This window comes from Podarcis liolepis, assembly GCF_965112155.1.
Source record: "Podarcis liolepis genome assembly, chromosome: 15".
NCBI classification, from domain to species: Eukaryota; Metazoa; Chordata; class Lepidosauria; order Squamata; family Lacertidae; genus Podarcis; species Podarcis liolepis.
Window position 1 is genome coordinate 14,687,023 of NC_139566.1, and position 15,533 is coordinate 14,702,555.

At 46.6% G+C, this 15,533-nt stretch overlaps 1 protein-coding gene across 6 annotated transcripts in view; it reads left to right on the forward strand.

Moving 5' to 3' along the window:
- IGSF9 (immunoglobulin superfamily member 9) overlaps positions 1-15,533 on the forward strand; it is a 70,147-nt gene that overhangs the window by 39,634 nt on the left and 14,980 nt on the right. For all 6 annotated transcript variants that reach the window (XM_083477760.1, XM_083477761.1, XM_083477759.1 and 3 more), the window contains exons 4-12: positions 2,711-2,863; positions 6,380-6,531; positions 10,263-10,380; positions 11,561-11,702; positions 12,505-12,650; positions 13,410-13,552; positions 13,645-13,785; positions 13,933-14,049; positions 14,824-14,974. In XM_083477760.1, coding sequence (XP_083333886.1) covers positions 2,711-2,863; positions 6,380-6,531; positions 10,263-10,380; positions 11,561-11,702; positions 12,505-12,650; positions 13,410-13,552; positions 13,645-13,785; positions 13,933-14,049; positions 14,824-14,974 — 1,263 coding nt within the window. The remainder of the gene's footprint in view (positions 1-2,710; positions 2,864-6,379; positions 6,532-10,262; positions 10,381-11,560; positions 11,703-12,504; positions 12,651-13,409; positions 13,553-13,644; positions 13,786-13,932; positions 14,050-14,823; positions 14,975-15,533) is intronic.

Sequence of the window (15,533 nt, forward strand, 5' to 3'; positions counted from 1 at the left end):
GCCCAAGACATTTTGCTGCCTGAGGCAAAGGATGTGAAGGGCCACATGCGGAAGCTGACTGGACCGGTTGCTGGATCGGCCTAGTCATAGTCCAGCATTCTGTCTTCAGAGAGGCCAACCAGATGACTATAGGAAGCCCCACAAGCAGGACCTGGGTTCAAGAGCCCACTTGCGATTCCTACCAACTGTGGTATTCAGGGGCCTACAGACTTCCAACAGTGGAGGGAGAACATCGCCACTGTGGCTTGTAGCCATTGTCAGCCCAGCAACTTTTACTTTTCTGAATTTGTCTAATCCTATAAGAAAATAAGGGGACGCGGGTGGCACTGTGGGTTAAACCACAGAGCCTAGGGCTTGCCGATCAGAAGGTTGGCGGTTTGAATCCCCGCGACGGGGTGAGCTCCCGTTGCTCAGTCCCTGCTCCTGCCAACCTAGCAGTTCGAAAACACGTCAAAGTGCAAGTAGATAAATAGGTACCACTCCGGCAGGAAGGTAAACGGTGTTTCCGTGCACTGCTCTGGTTTGCCAGAAGCGGCTTAGTCATGCTGGCCACATGACCCGGAAGCTGTACGCCGGCTCCCTCAGCCAATAAAGCGAGATGAGCGCCGCAACCCCAGAGTCGTCCACGACTGGACCTAATGGTCAGGGGTCCCCTTTACCCTTTATTAGAAAATAAGAATAGCCCAATGTGGCCCATCTAGTCCAGTATACAATTCTCCGCACTTGTGATTCCCAGCAACTGGTATTCCTACTGCACTCCCTCCCTGGAAGCTGTAACTGGGGGGGGGGGGGGTTTCCTCAGGAAAACAGCATGGATAAAGGAGGTTAGCGTCACCGCTGGCTACTCCCCATGGCTGCTTTTGACTTGTGTCTGCGAGTGGATGTCAAAAGCACATTTAAAGTAACTTAGAAGCAGGGAACGGATTCAGAACGTTGGTGCATCTAACTCAGTGTCTCCTGCTCTGACTGGCAGCAGCTCTGCGGGATTTCAGGCAGCTTTTCCCAGCCTTACCAGGGAACCCATGCATGAGGCAAATGCTCAACCACTGAGCTATGGTTCTTCTTCTAAAATAAAGTAGGGTTCCAGTCCTCATGGTTGTAAATAAAGGACTGCTTTAGGTAGGAACATAAGGCACTATGTACTGAAACAATACAAGGCAGCAGAGTCGGGTCATTGGTCTATCTAGTTCAGTATTGTCAACACTGACTGGTAGCAGCCTCTACAGGTTTTCAGACAGTGAGTCTCTCCCTGTCTTGCCTAAGAATCAAACTTGGGACCTTCTACATGCAAAGCAGGTGCTCTTATCTCTGAGCTGCAGCTCTTCTTGTATCTTAGGAAGTTGCCTTATACAGTCCATTGGTCCATCTAGCTCAATATTGTCTACACTGATTGGCAGTGGCTCTCCATGGTTTCATACAAAGAGTCTTTCCCAGCCCGGCCTAAAGATGTCAGGGATTGAACCTGGGACCTTCTAAATGCAAAGTAAATGCTCTTTTAAACCCAAAGTTGTTGTTGTGGGTGTAAAAAAAACAAAAACCCTTCCATATTTTTACGTGCTTCTGAAATGCTCTGGTTGCAGCCAGTGGGTATGCTGCCACATCTGCTTTATTTGTATTTGGTGAGCCCTTATTCTGGATTTTCATAAAGCACTCTGTTCCTTTACCGGTTCTTGGGACTTCCAAATGCAAGTTGGACCTTTAACAAAACCTTGCAGCATGAAGTGCTCCTGTTCAGAGTTCAAGGCAGAGAGCCATGCCCTTTTCCAGGACACTCCATTCCCCCTCCATAGTCATTCAGCATTCTGCACCTGCTGAGCATGCCCAGTCCTCAGTGGCCTGTACTTTGGGGTTGAGGGGGTTCCCCCACTTAGTCCCCCCAAATATTTTTTTATACTCCTGCCACCTTCCTTTTTGGGGATGCTTGTTGATGCTTCCCTCTTGTTTTTGCACAATGCCATTTTTGTCTCCATGCAATATTCTGATCATGAGTTCTCAACTATTTTATTTCATCAATTTACTGCAATTCCCCCCTTTACCAATAGGATACCTGGGCAGGACATAAGACAAGTGTATTGGTTCCATTTCAGGGAAAGAAAATTTGGTGGCCTGGGTTGAAGTGTTAGAATCGTTTACAGTGGTACCTCGGGTTACAGACGCTTCAGGTTACAGACACTTCAGGTTACAGACTCTGCTAACTCATAAATAGTACCTCGGGTTAAGAACTTTGCTTCAGGATGAGAACAAAAATCACGCTGCGGCCCCATTAGCTAAAGTGGTACCTCAGGTTAAGAACAGTTTGAGGTTAAGAACGGACCTCCTGAACGAATTAAGTTCTTAACCCGAGGTACCACTGTACAGTGGACACTCGGGTTGCGAACGTGATCCGTGCGGGAGGCGCGTTTGCAAGCCGCAGTGCTGTGTTTGCACACGCGTGTGCGCGCGTCACGATTTGGTGCTTCTGCGCATGCAAAAAGCACTGAAACCCGGAAATAAGCCGTTCCGGTACTTCCGGGTTCAGCATGGTGCGCAACCCAAAAACGTGCAACCTGAAGCGTCTGTAACCCAAGGTATGACTGTAATCATAGGGTTAGAAAGTACCCCCAAGGGTCATCCAGTTTAACCCCCTGCAATGCAGGAATCACAGCTTCCTGTGATGGTGTTGTTGTTTCTGTAGCCCCCTGCATGTGCTTCTGTGGTTTCATTTATGCAGGTCGTGTGCGGATCCAAGAGGGCGCCTCTCTCTGGATTGAGCAGCTGCGTGCTGAGGACCAGGGCTGGTACGAGTGCCGGGTGCTCTTTCTCGACCGACCCAACAGTGACGACGAGTTCCAAAACGGCACCTGGATCCACCTCACTGTCAATTGTATGCTCTGGGTGTTTATTTTTTTAATTTACTTTGTTGTTGTTGTTGTTTAATCATTTTTTTGATACAAACATCAACTGCAAAAGACACATACATCAAAAACCATAATAACAATAACAACACAATTTGACAATTCAGATTTGAATACACTGATATACCTATGACTACACCTTTTGCTTCTAATATAGCACGGTTGTTTTTTTGCTTCTAATATAGCAAAACACATCCTTTTTTTTTTGACCCCTTGAAATCTCCCACGTTTCTGGAATATAATTTAGAATTCAATTTAGTTCCCCTAAGTAACAATTTCTTTTTATTACTCTTGCTATAAATATCCTCACCTTGCACCAAAATGATCTTATCATCGAGCAGTTAATCAACATATATACTAAGTTCTCATTTTTGCTCCCACATCTCCAGCTTTTTTAATTTACTTCAGGGTTGGTCAGTGAGGTTCCTTCTACATATTTGGGACTACAACTCCCATCAGCCCCAACCAATGGCTATAGAATCAAGGAATCAAAGAATCACAGAGTTGGAAGGGACCCAAACAGTCATTTAATCCAACCCCCTCCCAGCAATGGTGGGTGTTGGATTCAACAAGATCTGAAGGGCTCCACATTAGATTGATTGATTGATTTCAATTTCTATCTTTTCTCTTTCCATAGAGCAAAAACGTTTTGGTTTTTTTTAAGGATTCAGGAACCTGGGATAAAAGAGGCTTATACAGTTATTAACGGTGCATGATGGAGGAAAAGAATGATATTTCCCCCCTTGCTTATAACAACAATTGAGGTGACATAGGGATGGGCAACTCTGGCAATTTTGGTTTCTCTTTGTTTATCATTTTTCCAACCTTAAACTCAGGACTCCATATTTCCACATCAGTGTGCAATTCATTTAATTTATTTTTTTGAAAAAGTCTTCATGAAAATTAATCAGTGTCTAGTGTGGATTTCTCCTAATGTGCACACCTTTGCAGAGCAATTTCCCGTACTATGAAGCATTTTTGTATATTGTTGTCACTAATATACACATTTTAATGCATGCTTTACCTCAGAATGTGCTTTTTTCCACACATTTCTTGGCTGGAGAACTGCTTTGCAAGCTCAGGAAACTGCCAATTTCAAAGGATGTTTGCATTTTGTTTGGAAATGCACTGAAGTGTGGAATGGGGAACCCTGTGGCACAACAGATATGGCTGGACTCTCATCTGCCCCAGCCAGTGTGGATGGTGGAAATTGGGTACCCCTTGGTGCAGGAGCCTGTCCACTTGTATTTTTTAAAGCAGTATGCACAATGATATACAGAGGGTTGCATACCGTGCATTTAAAGCACTCCAATGCCGGTTTAACAGTCATGGCTTCCTCCAAAGAATCCTGGGAACTGTAGTTTGTTAAGGGTGCTGAGAGCTGTTAGGAGACCCTTCCCATCAGCCTTAACAGACTACACTTCCCAGGATGCATGGTGTGGATGTGACCTAAATGTCCTCGTTTGGGCCCATCCCTTATCCTTCGCATCCTGGTTTTCTCGGCATCAGACCCTCTTTTGTCTCCCATCTGCTTAGCTCTTCTTCCAGACCCTCATCCCAGTCTGTAATCCTGCCCTCTCCCAGCTTCTGTCTCCCCAGCTACTCATCCCTGCTCTGCTGCCTAATCAATTGCTATTATCCTTGAACAGATGACCAGCCCCTACTTGCAGCTGAGACATTAAAAAGGGAGGGGGTGGGCATTTGTTAAGGGGATAAGACCTGGGGTACCAGGGGAGGATAGGCATGGGGGAGGAATTTGATTCATCTGACATTTAAAGGCAAAGCTATATAATTTGCACTTCCAGAACCAATATGCAAACAGAAATGCATTTTGGAATTTGCAATTTTCCAGGGTGGTTTGCCAGCCAAGCAACGTGTACAAATGTGCATTAAAAAGTGCATAAATATGCATATAATCTTGAAAATAAAATTCAAAAATATATTACATTTGGGGAAATTGCTTGCAAGAATGTGTATGTTAGGCAAAATTCCACACAAAAGTGCATATATTGGGAGAATTTTGCACGAAACTGCTGATTAATTTTCACAAAGATTTATAAAACATCCCTCTTCTCCCAGGTCTTTAGCCAATTAAACAATATATTGCATTTTAAATTGTTGGGGCTGGTAGAGGTATTGTTTTGTTTGTCATTGCGTTACATATTTTTGTGTTTTTATATTATAAACTGCCCTGTAATCCTTGGCTGGAGGACATCCTTAGAATCGTAGAGTTGGAAGGGAGATCACAAGAGTCATCTAGTCCAGGCCCCTGCAATGCGAGATTCTTTTGCACTATGTGGGGCTCGAACCCACAACTCTGAAATTAAGAGCCTCATGCTGTACCAGCTGAGCTGTCCCCAATTCACACTTACCCAAATTCTAAAATGCAGGTTTCCAACCAAGCAATGTGCACCAAAATGCAATATTAGGCGAGATTTCTTTGCAAAAAAAATCTGTATGTTAGACAAAATTGTGTAAAAAAGAAAAGTGTATATTAGGAGAAAATCACACTAGAATGCTGATAAAATGTCTCTTTTAAAAAATCTCAAACTGTTGTGGAAATGTGGAGAACTGAAATTATGACCGGAAAAGTCATAGAGAAACCAGAATTGACTTGTTTTGCCCATCCCTAGGCGAGGATATATATTTCTTTTTAAAATGTACTAGCAAGTGTTTTTTTATACCAAAATCTGCACCTTTTAAACATATTTTGACATTTGATCTTTCATCCAGAGAGGTCAAAGTGGTGTACATGGTTCTTTCATTTAATCCGCATAACAGTAGGTTGCTAGGAGTCACAGGTGGGGCAAGTGCTGTTGTACTCAGGTGCTGCTTGTGGGGATCTGATAGGCCAGAGGTTTTCAACCTTTTTGGGTCCACGGCTCCCTTGACCAACTACATTCCTTCTGCAGCACCCCTGTGGGGCTCAGGAGCCCAGTTACGTCACCCCTTGCCTGCAGAGCCAACAGCCCCTCACCTCATTTCAAACACCCTCCCTTGTGGAGTGTTCCCTCAACCTCCTCTTCTCCCCTCTCCTTGGGAGTTTCTGGGCTGCCGCCCCTGGTCTCTGAACTGCTCCCCCTGCCCCAAAGAGAGGTGCCTCCTCCCACTGCCCCACAGGGGCCTGAGAAGCACCCCCTGGCCAGCCCCAAAGGTACCATTCCCCTGGGGAACTTGTAGCCAGGACTGTTGCAACAAACAGCTGTGCAAGCCAATGGGAGGCAGAGATGCGAGAGGGCATCAGGGGAAGGGAGGGAAGGAAAGAGGGACGGGGGCCAGTGTTGCCCTGACCATCATTCAGGGCACCCCAGGGTGCCACAGCACACTGGTTGAAAACCACTGCCATCGGCATTTGGTCAGCTACAGTGAGAACAGGATGCTGGACTAGATAGGCCTCCAGCCTGATCTAGCCAGGACTCATCTGGTGTTCTCATAATAACATTTCTGATGATTCGGGTGCTCTTCTCATAAGGTCTGTCTTGCAGTTCCCCCCACCTTCCAGGAGACCCCACCAGCTTTCATAGAAGTGCAAGACCAAAAGTCTCTCACGCTGACCTGCTCTGCAGCGGGAAACCCCCAGCCAGTTGTCACTTGGAAGAGAGACAACCAAGCCATAGAAAGTGGAGACAAGGTTCAGGTAAGGCGTGTGCATGTAGCCCAGGAACCAAGGGTCTAGACCAGGCATCCCCAACCTTCGGCCCTTCAGATGTTTTGGACTACAGTTCCCATCATCCCTGACCACTGGTCCCTTTAGCTAGAGATCATGGGAGTTGTAGGCCAAAACATCTGGATGGTCACAGGTTGGGGGGGTGCCTGGTCTAGACTACAATTCCCACAACCCCCAGCCTGGTTGAACCATTGGTTAGCGATGATGTAAGTTGTAAGCCAACAACTGGAGACCCAAAGTTGAAGAACTCTGGTCAAGAAAAGGAGTGGGGTGCCTGTGGTCCCCCCAAAAGTTGTTGGCCTGCAAGAATCCCAGCTGGCATGGCCCAATGGTCAGGGAGAATGAGAGTGACCATCAAACAACATCTGGAGGACCATAAGTCTCCAACCCCTAGTCTAGAAATGCTTGTAGACACAATCATCTTACAAGCTGGGAGCCTGGCCTTTGAACTGGGAATTGTGTGATTGTTTTATTTTTAAAGGGGGCATGAGTATGTTTCTAGACCTCATGGGTAATCAAGCATATTCTGGAAGTGCCCCATTCCTGACTCCTGTTTTAAATGACTTTAAATTCTCTCTTTCCTTCCCTGTTTGCCTGGAACATACTTTTAGATGCCCTGCATAGTGCCTTCTCCCTTCCTTCACACCTGGCTCTTCAGGTGTTGTTGGGCTTCCACTCCCATCATCCTAAGCCATTTTAGCCAATACTCTGCTTTAAAACCCGCCTCAAAATGTGCAGATTACAAATCTCAAATGAGAATATGCTGTTTTCATTTTCGTTTTATGGTTGTTTAATAGTGTATTCATTCTCAGTTAGCTGCCTTGGAAATGCCATTAACATTGAAGGGCAGGATATAACATGTCAGCAATAAATGAATGTGTTCACATTTATTGGATTTGGTGAGATTTCCCCCTGCTCCATATGCACAAAATTAAAAAGGTGTTTAAATAAATGCATTTTCAGAATACCTCCAGTGTTTTCTGGTCTTACAGAGAGCTGAAAATGGTGGCAGATTCTCTCCCCTACATGAGCAGTTTCTATGGTTCACAACTTAGGGTTTTAACAAATCCAGGTATTTAAGAGAACATTTTTGTCAGGAGCCAGAGTCAGGAGTAGCTCAACAATTTTTAAAAAACACTGGTGTCAGTGATGTTAACACTTTATTCCAGAAACCCAGCACAGGCCTGGTGAGCACAGCAACTCTTCCCAGCAGTGCTTGAACCAGTGAGGGAGTTTCAGGGACTGAGGGCCCCCACCTTCCCACTGCTCTCCAGGGACCCGCCCTCTTCATTTCTCTGTGCATTCTGGGAGACCAGGAGGAAGGGGAGCTGGTTGCAGGAGGGGGAGATTCCCTGGCTTCTTCAGCAGCCTGCCTGCTCTGCTTCTTGACCTCCCCTCTGCTTCTGCCTCTGAATCAGGACTGCCCTCTGCCGCAGCCTCTTCCTGCTCACTAAACCCTGTTGCCTCTTCAGTTGCTGACACCTTCTCCTCCCAGTCTGCTCCCTCTGACCACTCAGCATTGTCCCACCACCCCCTGGCTCTGAGCCTTCTTACCCGGGAGGTTCCCCAGCTGGTACCTTCCGCCATTCCTCTGCATCCAGCCAGTCCATGACAATTACAGGGGTACCTTGGTTTACAACCATAATCCGTTCTGGAGGTCCGTTTGTAACCCAAAACAGGTTGTTACTCAAGGCGCGCTTTCGTCAATGGGGCCTCCAAAAAAAATTGTTCATAATCCCCCCCCCCCAAAAAAGGGTTATAATCCAAGTTTGCAAATTGGGACACACACTTCTGGGTTTCACATGTTTCTAATCCAAAACGTATGGTTTGCAAACCAAGGTACCACTGTACTAGTATTTGTGTTACTGCCATCCATAAAGCATCCTCCTCTGTGAGTCCCATGTGTCTCCTGAAACCCAGCATCTCCCTTACATCAGGGGTGCCTGGTGAAGCTTTCAGAGCCTGCCTCTAGAGCAGGTGTGAAGAACCTTTGAACTGCAACTCCCATCATCTCTGGGTCTTGGCCTGCTGGGACTGATGGGAACTGTAGGTCAGCAACACCCGGAGGGAGCAAGCTTCCCCACGTTTGTGCTAGAGGCTCTTTTTCATCATGGGACACCTTTGCTATTATACTTCTTTGCTTACTTAGTTTATGGTCCACCACTGGTGTAATTAACACCCAAGTTTATTCCCCTGCCTTTGTTTGCTCCTTCTCATTGAGGAAGTGCAGGCCAGTTAAACCTGTTTGCCAACCCCCTTTAATCTGTCCCCTCCTGAAAATGGTTGAGCTACCCCACCCCAGGTTTTACTGCCTAGGAATGGGAAGCTGTTTCGTGTGATTTGTTTAGGGGCAACTAGTGAGCCTTTTTGGCTGGTTGAGGACTTCCCTGTAGTACTGTTTATTCTGAAGAGGAATTTCATGCCTTCCCCACCCAGAGAAATAAAAAACCAATAATTAGTTTCAGAAACCCTAAGAGATGGATTTCCTAGTGGGTGCATAGGCACTGAATTAATTATCTAGCTTATTTTAGGACCGTTCTCTAACAAATATACCTAAGGTCTGGCTGACCCCTGCTGGCCACTCAAAGGAAACAAGCATTTGTCTTGCTCTCTTCAAGAAAGCCTTGCAGTGTGGTATGCTACTGTTTGGAGTGCTAGCGAGCCCTGACCTTTTCCAATATATCCCAGTGGTTTTTGGGGGGTGGGGGTGGGAAAGCCCACTTAGACTGACCCATGCCCCCCACTGACATGCAGCCCTGGAGGATTAGCCAAATGGGAATTGGACCTTCATGCAAAAGAGAAGACATTTTGCACCCCTGTGTAAAACCCGTATTTCAGGTGAGAATGCTGAGGCCAAGAGAATGGTGTTTTTTCCTAGAGTCACACTGTGAACTCAGGTGAGATTTGAACAAGCTTACATACTTAGTCCTTGCTCTTCTTAAGTTAATAAGAGGGATGGGGAGAAATTTGATTTGTTCTCATTTAAAGACATACCTGCTTAAGTCACACTTTCTGAAGCACAGCCATCCTTTGAATTTTGCCCTTCTCAACTTTTGCAATCCAGTTCTCCAGCCAAGTATTGTGTAAAAAAACAATGCATATACTTGAGTAAAGTATGTGTGGAAATTCATATATCTGTGAAGATAACATACAAAACTGCATTATATTGAGGAAATATAAATGTTAGGGAAAATAAGCTTTGCAAAACGTGTATATTAGGTAAAATTGTGTATATGAATACGTATGCCGAAGACATCACTCTTTATCTTGGCCTTTGAGACCTACAGTATATATTTTCAGGGCATACCCTATTTCTGTGAGTGCAGTTTGCTTTAAACTGTTTTCAGTATTGAAGTTAAAATTGCTGTAACCTGCTGTGGGTATGAAATCAAATTAATAACGATGGTGATATATTTAGAGAAATTCATGCTGGAATGGTGATGAATTTTTATGAGGACTTTCTTAAAAAATCATGAACTATACTGGAAATCTAGAGAACTGAAAACTGGAAAACAGAGAGAAGACATTTGCCCATCCCTAGTTGAGGGAATTGACAGAAACTTTCTCCAGCTCATTGAGGAATTGATTTTCCTGGTCTTCTTGACCACCTTGTTGGTCGTACAATTTCTTGGTGAGGAGATGCTGGAGGGGGTTTTTCTTGCTTGCTCCAAGCCTTTCCTAAATGATGTGCTTCCCACCAGGTGAAGAATGGGAGCCTTGTCTTTGCTGGTGTGGAGCGGGCCAGCGCCGGGGCCTACACCTGCCACGCCACCAGTGAAGAGGGCACCATCACCCACACAACCCGCCTGCTGGTTCAAGGTAAACAGGAGAAGGGGCAGCATCTTTCCCAAACTGGGTTAAGCAGCATTTTAACACAGGATGCTGCTGTACAAGCTTATCTGTCCATAGAGCCCATGGGGGGTGGGGAGTGGAACCTCAGTCCTGGGAGCCAAATGCGGTCCTCCGGAGACTCTTCCCAAGCTCCTCCCATTCCCAGGCCACACCCCTGGCTGGTCCTCCTCTGCAGCCTCCTCCAGTGATCTTTACCTGGCTGGAGTGTATGCATGGTACTTGCTTGCCAGGATGGAGATGGGGTGTATGCCTGGCCCCTGGAAGGTTACTCATAAGTGAATGGAAAAATGGTTTCCCACCCCTGACCTAGCCCAAAATTGTCCTGCTCTCGCTGGCAGCAACTCCCTAGCGTGCCATGCAGAAAAAGAATTTTTCCCATTACCTTCAACTGTATCCTTTAAATTGGAGGTGCCAGGGATGAAACCTGGAACCTTCTCTGCATGTGCACAGTCCTGCACTCTGCCAATGAGCTGGGATCTCCCTCCCTGGAGCACAGGAAGTTTGTGTCTTGCCAAAATTTGCTGCACTAGCCCAGGACTGCTGTCTCCCCACCCCTCCACATATTAAAGATTCTGGCAGAAGCCTTTCCCACAACCCTGCTATCTGATCCTTCATTTAACTGGATATGCCAGGGATTGAACCAGAAACTTTGTGTGTGCTAAACATGTGCTTTACGATCACTCCCCCAGTTTACCATCCAGACTTCCTGGCGGATACAAGTGCACAGCTATGGGAGTCAAGCATGTCTCTGATTTCCAAAGGGAATCTTGGCATAACTTCGGAGTCAATAGTTCCACATTTTATCACTGGCAGGGTTTGGAGGAGAGGAGTGCCTTTCTGTCCTTAGATCTGGGGAAACTCAGACTCGGGGAGAGGGGCTCAATGTAGCTCCCTTGGCCTCTCTTTCTGGCCCTTGGCACTTTCTCCAGCCACATTCCCTCACCAGCCTTAGATGTTTTTGAAAGTTTGGGATGTGTCCTTGAACCTCTGGTGTGTGGTTTTTGTGTGTGTGTTTGGTGTAGAAACTAGCCTACTGTACAAAGGCAAAATGTAAATTTGATTACCTCTCCATGCTTACAGAAGGAAATGGAAAAGGTTCCTTGCCCCCTGCCTTAGCCACTCATTCCAGGCACTTTCTTCCTCCCAGGGCCTCCGGTAATTGTGGTGCCCCCACAGAACGTCACTGTCAACATCACCCAAGATGCCTTCTTGGCCTGCCAAGCCGAGGCCTACCCTGCCAACCTCACGTATAGCTGGTTCCAGGGGGACACAAATGTTTTTCACCTCAGGTAGGAAACTCCAGATGTGAGTGTTTTGCGTGAGCGGGGAGCAGAATGGCTCACTGGGCCCTTCCACAAATGATGGTCTATTCTTTCCTTTATTTATGTAATATTTCCCTCCCCAAGGGTGCTCCAGGCAGCAAAGTGAAAGGGAGCACAACATAGGGCTTAAATTAAAGCTTGTCCTCTTTGGGAGCAAGTAGAGATGAACGCCACCCCGGGAGACAGAGTGGTCTTGCGTTGCAAGTTATGTTTGTTATATGATGGATAAAATGCTGGTTTTGTTTGAAAATCCCTAATTATTTGTTTGACAGTTGGCAGTACGCCTAGTTATTTCACAAGGATGTTTCATCAGTTCCTTCAGAGAACTGGTACAAAAAAAAGCATTATTTATGGCAATTTGTGAGAAACTCACTCATCATTTATGCACCTAAAAAGAACAAGCAGAACCCAGAAGACTAGGCAGCAGCATGGTGGAAAGTTTCGTTACATGTGAATCGACATTTTCAGACTCATTTATATTCTCTCAATGTGAATTTGTTTGGAGAAATATGTAATAATTGCTGCAGTTACATTTGTTTGTACACTTGATTAGACTTGGTCTTCTTCTTTGAACTCAGATAGTATGTATTTGGCTCCATTCTCTCTCATTCATAGATATAGATAATAGATATAGAAATATCCTTATCTATATATAAGATACATAGAACTCGCAGTTGCCCATGTTAGCCAGGCAGGTGCTTAAATACAATGCTGTTGCACTTTTTTTGTTCCTGCTCTCTTCAAGTTCTCTTTCCTTCCCCTCCTTCAGCCATCTCCAGTCCCGGATTCGCGTCTTGGTGGACGGGAGCCTCTTGGTACAGAAAACTGTCCCAGAGGATTCAGGACAGTATACCTGTGTTCCTAGCAATGGGCTAAGGAAACCACCTTCTGCCTCAGCGTTCCTCACAGTTCTGTGTAAGCATGGCACCTGCCCATCATTCCAGACCTCCAACTGGTAGACACAGTCTAAGGGTGGTGGAAAAAGACAGTATGAAGACAGGCACCTTTGGTGTTCAGCCTGCTGGGTGGGGCTCAGACAGGGATGGGGCAGAAATTGAATTCTGATGGCATTTAAAGGCAAACCTACTGACCTTGCACTTTCTGAAACAATATGTGGATTGAAATGCAGCCATCCTTCAAAATCTGCACTCCCTCAAATTTTGCAGCGCGGTTCTCCAGCCAAGTAATGCGTACAGAAGTGCATGTTAAGTGTGCATAAATGCATACATTAGTGAAATCAACATACAAGCATGCATTATATTTGGGGAAATTGCTTTGGTGAAAGTGTGTGTGAAAGGCAAAAGTGCATATGTTAGGGGGGAAATGTGCACTAAAATTTTGACGATTTAAAAAATAATAATCATGCTCTGATATGGAAATGCGGAGAACCGATCATAAGATTGGAAAAATGAGAAACCGAAAGAAACCAGAAATGTCAGCTCCACCTGCCCCTCAGCTCGGATCAGCCTCCATAGAAAGAATCGTCTTGCAGCATTATCCACATCCTGTTATTTTGCAGGGCTGCTGGTGCAAGGTGCAGGTTGCTGTCCTAGTGGGATATCCTAGCAGTTGGTTGGAGAGGCAACCCAGCCTTGGCTGTGCCCCATCTCTCCTCTAGCTTTCCCCCACTAGCCATCCCACCGTCTGAAGCCATGTCCTCCCTGCCTTCCGCAGATCCAGCACAAGTCATCAACATGCCCCCTGAGACTCTCCTGCCAATAGGGATGCAAGGCACCATCAGGTGCCCCAACAAGGCCAATCCTCCGCTGCTCTTCATCAACTGGACCAAAGACGGGCAGCCGCTGGAGTTAGGCAAGGTACTTGGCAGAAGCATCCATCACACCTTCTTGGGCTCATAGGCCTTTTGGGATAACTCTCTTCTGAACAGAACTCTCTCTCCCTCTCCTAGCTCCCAGGTTGGTCCACGACTCCCGATGGTGCCATTGTCATTGCCACCAGCAACGACAATGCCGTGGGTGTTTACACCTGCACCCCATACAACAGCTACGGCAGTGCTGGCTCCTCGGCACCTACACGCGTCCTCCTGAAGGTGAGTAGCAGAGACGGCCGTGTGTGTGTGTGTTAGAGCATAAGAAGAGATTTGACTGCTGGGTCATCAAGTCAAGCGTCCTGTGTTCTCTGTGGCCGACCCTTGCCTGTTTCGGATGTCAAATATGTGTTGTGTTTTACGGCCTAGGACCCTCCCGTGTTCAGCCTGCGCCCCAAGGAGGAGTATTTTCAGGAGGTGGGGCGGGAACTGCTCATCCCCTGCGCTGCCAGAGGTGACCCCCTGCCCATCATCTCTTGGACAAAGGTGAGGCGGCTCTCTGCATAAACAAGGTAGATCCTAGTTAGGCTGTCCAGCAGGTGGTGGCTGCTGCCCATTGGGAGTGGCCAGGTGGGAGGCCAACAGGAGGCAGAGCCAGAGCCAGTGAGAGGCGGAGACAACTTTATTCTAGTTTTGTCCCCATCCTCCTCCCCCTCCTCTCTGCTGAGGTAACACTGAGACTGAAGGAGCCGACAGGCAGGCTGAGAGGCTTCCCTGTTAAGTCTGGCTGGTTTACTCAGAGCTCCACCTTTTAGCTAGGCTCAAATTCCTTCTCAGTTTATACCAGGGGTAGGCAACCTAAGGCCTGGGGGCCGGGTGCAGCCCAATCGCCTTCTCAATCCAGCCTGTGGGTGGTCCAGGAATCAGAGTGTTTTTACATGAGTTAGAATGTGTCCTTTTGTTTAAAATGCATCTCTGGGTTATTTGTGGGGCATAGGAATTTGTTCATTCCCCCCCCCCCAAATAGTTTGGCCCACCACATGGTCTGGGGAATGGTGGATCGGCCCCCTGCTGAAAAAGGTTGCTGACCCCTGGTTTATACCTACTAGTATGTAGAATCATAGAGTTGTAAGGGGACCCAAAGGATCTTCTAGTCCAATCCCTTGCAATATATTTGAGAACTTGAAGGAAATTTAAAAGTAACTGGCAACATTTCAATTTAAACTGGCTTCAGCCATAGTATAGTTAGCAGGGCCCCGATTTCCCCTGGGGTGTTTAACAGCTTGCTAACATCTCTCTGGTGTCCTGTCCCCACCACAGATGGGCAGCAAGGGCTTAGCCAGTGCCCAGGTAGACAAGAACAACAGCTTGGTCCTGCGCCCACTGACCAAGGAGCAGCACGGCTTATGGGAATGCGCTGCCAACAACGGTGTGGCCCGCATCAGCACTGCAACCACTGTCTACGTATTGGGTGAGTACTTCATTCAGAGCACAACAGAATTAAGCAAACTGTACAGAAATGCATTGAAGAACTATTTTGAGTGAAAAGGGATGTGTGCTGCAACTTTCATGGGAGGGCAGTGTGTATGCATACACATATTGGCCTGGTTTGCCTGCTGGCACTAAGGTTTGTATGGCTTAACCATGGTTTCTTTGACCAACAGCTTAACCGTGGTTTGTTCCAACAAAGAATGGCCATAACCCATAGTTTGTTTTTGCCTTACAAACCTTGGCTTGTTCTAACTATGGTTTGCTCGGCAAGCATCTGGAGCAGGGTAGGAAAACTGCCATAACTCTGTGGTAGATCACAAGCCAGTCCTCGGTTAAATTTGTGGTAGATTGGGTAGCAGGCAATGAGTAAAGATGTCTGCTCAAGACCTTTGAGAGCTTCTGCCACTCGGAGCAGCTAGTACTCGGCAAGATGTAGTGTAATCAGCAGCTTCCTTTACTGGAGGGACTATAACTTAGTAGTAGAGCATGTAGAAGAGTCCAGATTCAATCCTGGACATCTCCAGTTAAAAAGGGATTGG